A 2,318-nucleotide genomic window follows, 5' to 3' on the forward strand; every position below is an offset into this window, starting at 1 on the left:
CTTCCTGCTGCTTCTGTTGCTTGCATCGCTGCTGCTGCTGCTGTTGCTTCTGCTGCTGTTTCTATTGCTGCTGCTTCTGCTGCTGCATCTATGCTATATTTTGTTTTTTCTCTGCTGCTGCTGCTGTTTCTGCTCTTGCTGCTGCTGCTGCTGCAACTGCTGCTGCTACTGCAACTACTCCTGTCGCTGCCCTTCCTGCTACATTTACTCCTGCTGCTGCTGCTGCTGCTGCTGCTGCTGCTGCTGCAGTACGAAGAAGCATGCACTGAAGCGCTGCGTCTGCTGCGGGCTCGATCTATGGACCTCACTTGGGCTGCCCCCCCGCCTCCCCCCAGCCCCGAAGCAGCAGCAGCAGCAGCAGCAACAGCAGCAGCAGCAGCAGGAGCAGCAGCAGCAGCAGCAGGAGCAGCAGCGCCTGGTGCTGCTGCAGGAGCAGCAGCAACAACCAGCGCGTCGGTCTCTCCTAACGGGAGCTCCACCAACGCCAACAACAACAGCAGCAAGAGCAGCAGCAGCAGCAACAGCAGCAGCAGCAGCAGCAGCAGCAGCAGAGTGCAGGCCCCCACGAGTTGTTACTTGCCTGATGCTGCAGTGGAGCCGCTGCCGCGGCGACGAGCAACGGGGGCGTTTCGGGTGTATGTACAGGCTGCATGCGCAGCAGCAGCAGCAGCAGACTCAGCAGAAGCAGCAGCAGCAGCAGCATTCCGCTGCATCACCAGGGTTTGGGTTTATGTACACCGCCCGGTGAGGGGGGGGCCCCCCGTGCTGCTGCAGCCAGCAGCAGGGGCCCTGAGTTGTGTGGTGCAGCAGGACGTGCTGCTTGCTGCAGCAGGAGACGAAGCAGCAGCAGCAGCAGCAGGAGGAGCAGCAGGGTGCAGCAGCAGCAGCAGAGAAGTTTATATAGATATTGCTGCTGTGCAGCCGCTGCTGCTGGAGCAGCAGCAAAAATACTGGATTGGGGTTCAGGTAGAAAACAGAAAAAAACAAATCTCTCTCGTGTCTTGGTTGCCGCTGCAGCTGACGCTAGCTGTGCCCCCGCTGCCGCCGCTGCAGCAGCTGCAGCAGCAGCTGCAGCAGCAGCAGCAGCAGCAGCAGCAGCAGCAGCAGCAGCAGCAGCAGCAGCAGCAGGAGGGGGAGGAGGAGTTTTGTATATTCAGTGAAGATGAACTCGATAAGAAGAGAAACAAAAGGAAGCAAAAACTGCAGCAGCAGCAGCAGCAGATTGAGCTGCTGCATACTGCAGCAAGAGCAGCAGCAGCGCAGCTACAGAGCTTCTCAGGGGCCCCCTTCCTCTCATCGGTGCAGCAGCAGCAGCTGCTGCAGCTGCTGCAGCGTCTGCAGCAGCACACGCCCGCTGCAGTGCAGCAGCAGCAAACTGCAGCAGCAGCAGCAGCAGCAGCTAGCTGCCATGCTGCAGTTGTAGCAGCAAGAGAGCTGCTGCACGAATGCATGCAGCAGGCAGACGCTTGGGCAGATGGCTTCCGCGAATGAGCAGCAGCAGCAGCAGCAGCAGCAGCAGCTGGTGTTGCTGCTGCTGCTGCTGCTGCTGCTGCAGTGAGGCTATGGGCTGTCCCAAGTGGGAATAAGCAGACAAGCAGCAGCAGCAGTTGCTGCAGCAGTTGCTGCAGCAGCTGCTGCTGCTGTTGCTGCTGTTGCTGCTGTTGCTGCTTAAACATTCGCTTGCTGCTGCAGTTGCTGCTGCTGCATCTGCTGCTGCTGCTGCTGCTGCTGTGGCTGTATGTACACCCGGCACTCAAGGGAAGGTAGGCGGCGCTAAACAAAGGCGCAGCATCCAGCAGCAGCAGCAACAGCAGCAGCAGCAGCAGCAACGGCAGCAGCAGCAGCAGCGGCAGCAATAGCAGCAGCAGCAGCAGCAATAGGAGCAGCAGCAGCAGCTGCTGCTGCTGCAGAGCTTTCCTGTTTCCTCGTTAATATACTAAAGACGATATTTCTTTTATTAAAAAATAAAATAAAATAAAATAAATAAAATAAAATAAAATAAAAATAAAATAAAATAAATAAAACAAAATAAAATAAAAATAAAATAAAATAATTTATTTACTTTGTCTAGTTAATATAAACAAAAACAAAAAACAAATACACCTTCAACAGCAAAAACAAATGTGGTTGTCTCTGCTGCGCTGCTGCAGTTGCTGCTGCAGCTGCTGCTGCAGTTGCTGCAGCAGCAACTGCAGCAGCAACTGCAGCAGCAACTGCAGCAGCAACTGCAACAGTAACTGCAGCAGCAACTGCAGCAGCAACTGCAGCAGCAACTGCAGCAGCAACTGCAGCAGCAACTGCAACAGCAACTGCAGCAG

The 2,318-nt window shown here is 55.4% G+C and overlaps 1 protein-coding gene across 1 annotated transcript in view; it reads left to right on the top strand.

Annotated features, from left to right (window-relative positions):
• The window catches only part of EMH_0010090 (uncharacterized protein), a gene marked incomplete at both ends in the record, with an annotated part of 6,720 nt that extends 5,229 nt beyond the window's left edge, over positions 1 to 1,491 (top strand). The window contains one exon of the mRNA XM_013498851.1: positions 250 to 1,491. Coding sequence (XP_013354305.1) covers positions 250 to 1,491 — 1,242 coding nt within the window. The remainder of the gene's footprint in view (positions 1 to 249) is intronic.
• Between the last annotated feature and the right edge of the window lie 827 nt (positions 1,492 to 2,318).

Source organism: Eimeria mitis, genomic scaffold, assembly GCF_000499745.2.
Source record: "Eimeria mitis Houghton genomic scaffold, Emh_scaff377, whole genome shotgun sequence".
In the NCBI taxonomy this organism is placed as follows: domain Eukaryota; phylum Apicomplexa; class Conoidasida; order Eucoccidiorida; family Eimeriidae; genus Eimeria; species Eimeria mitis.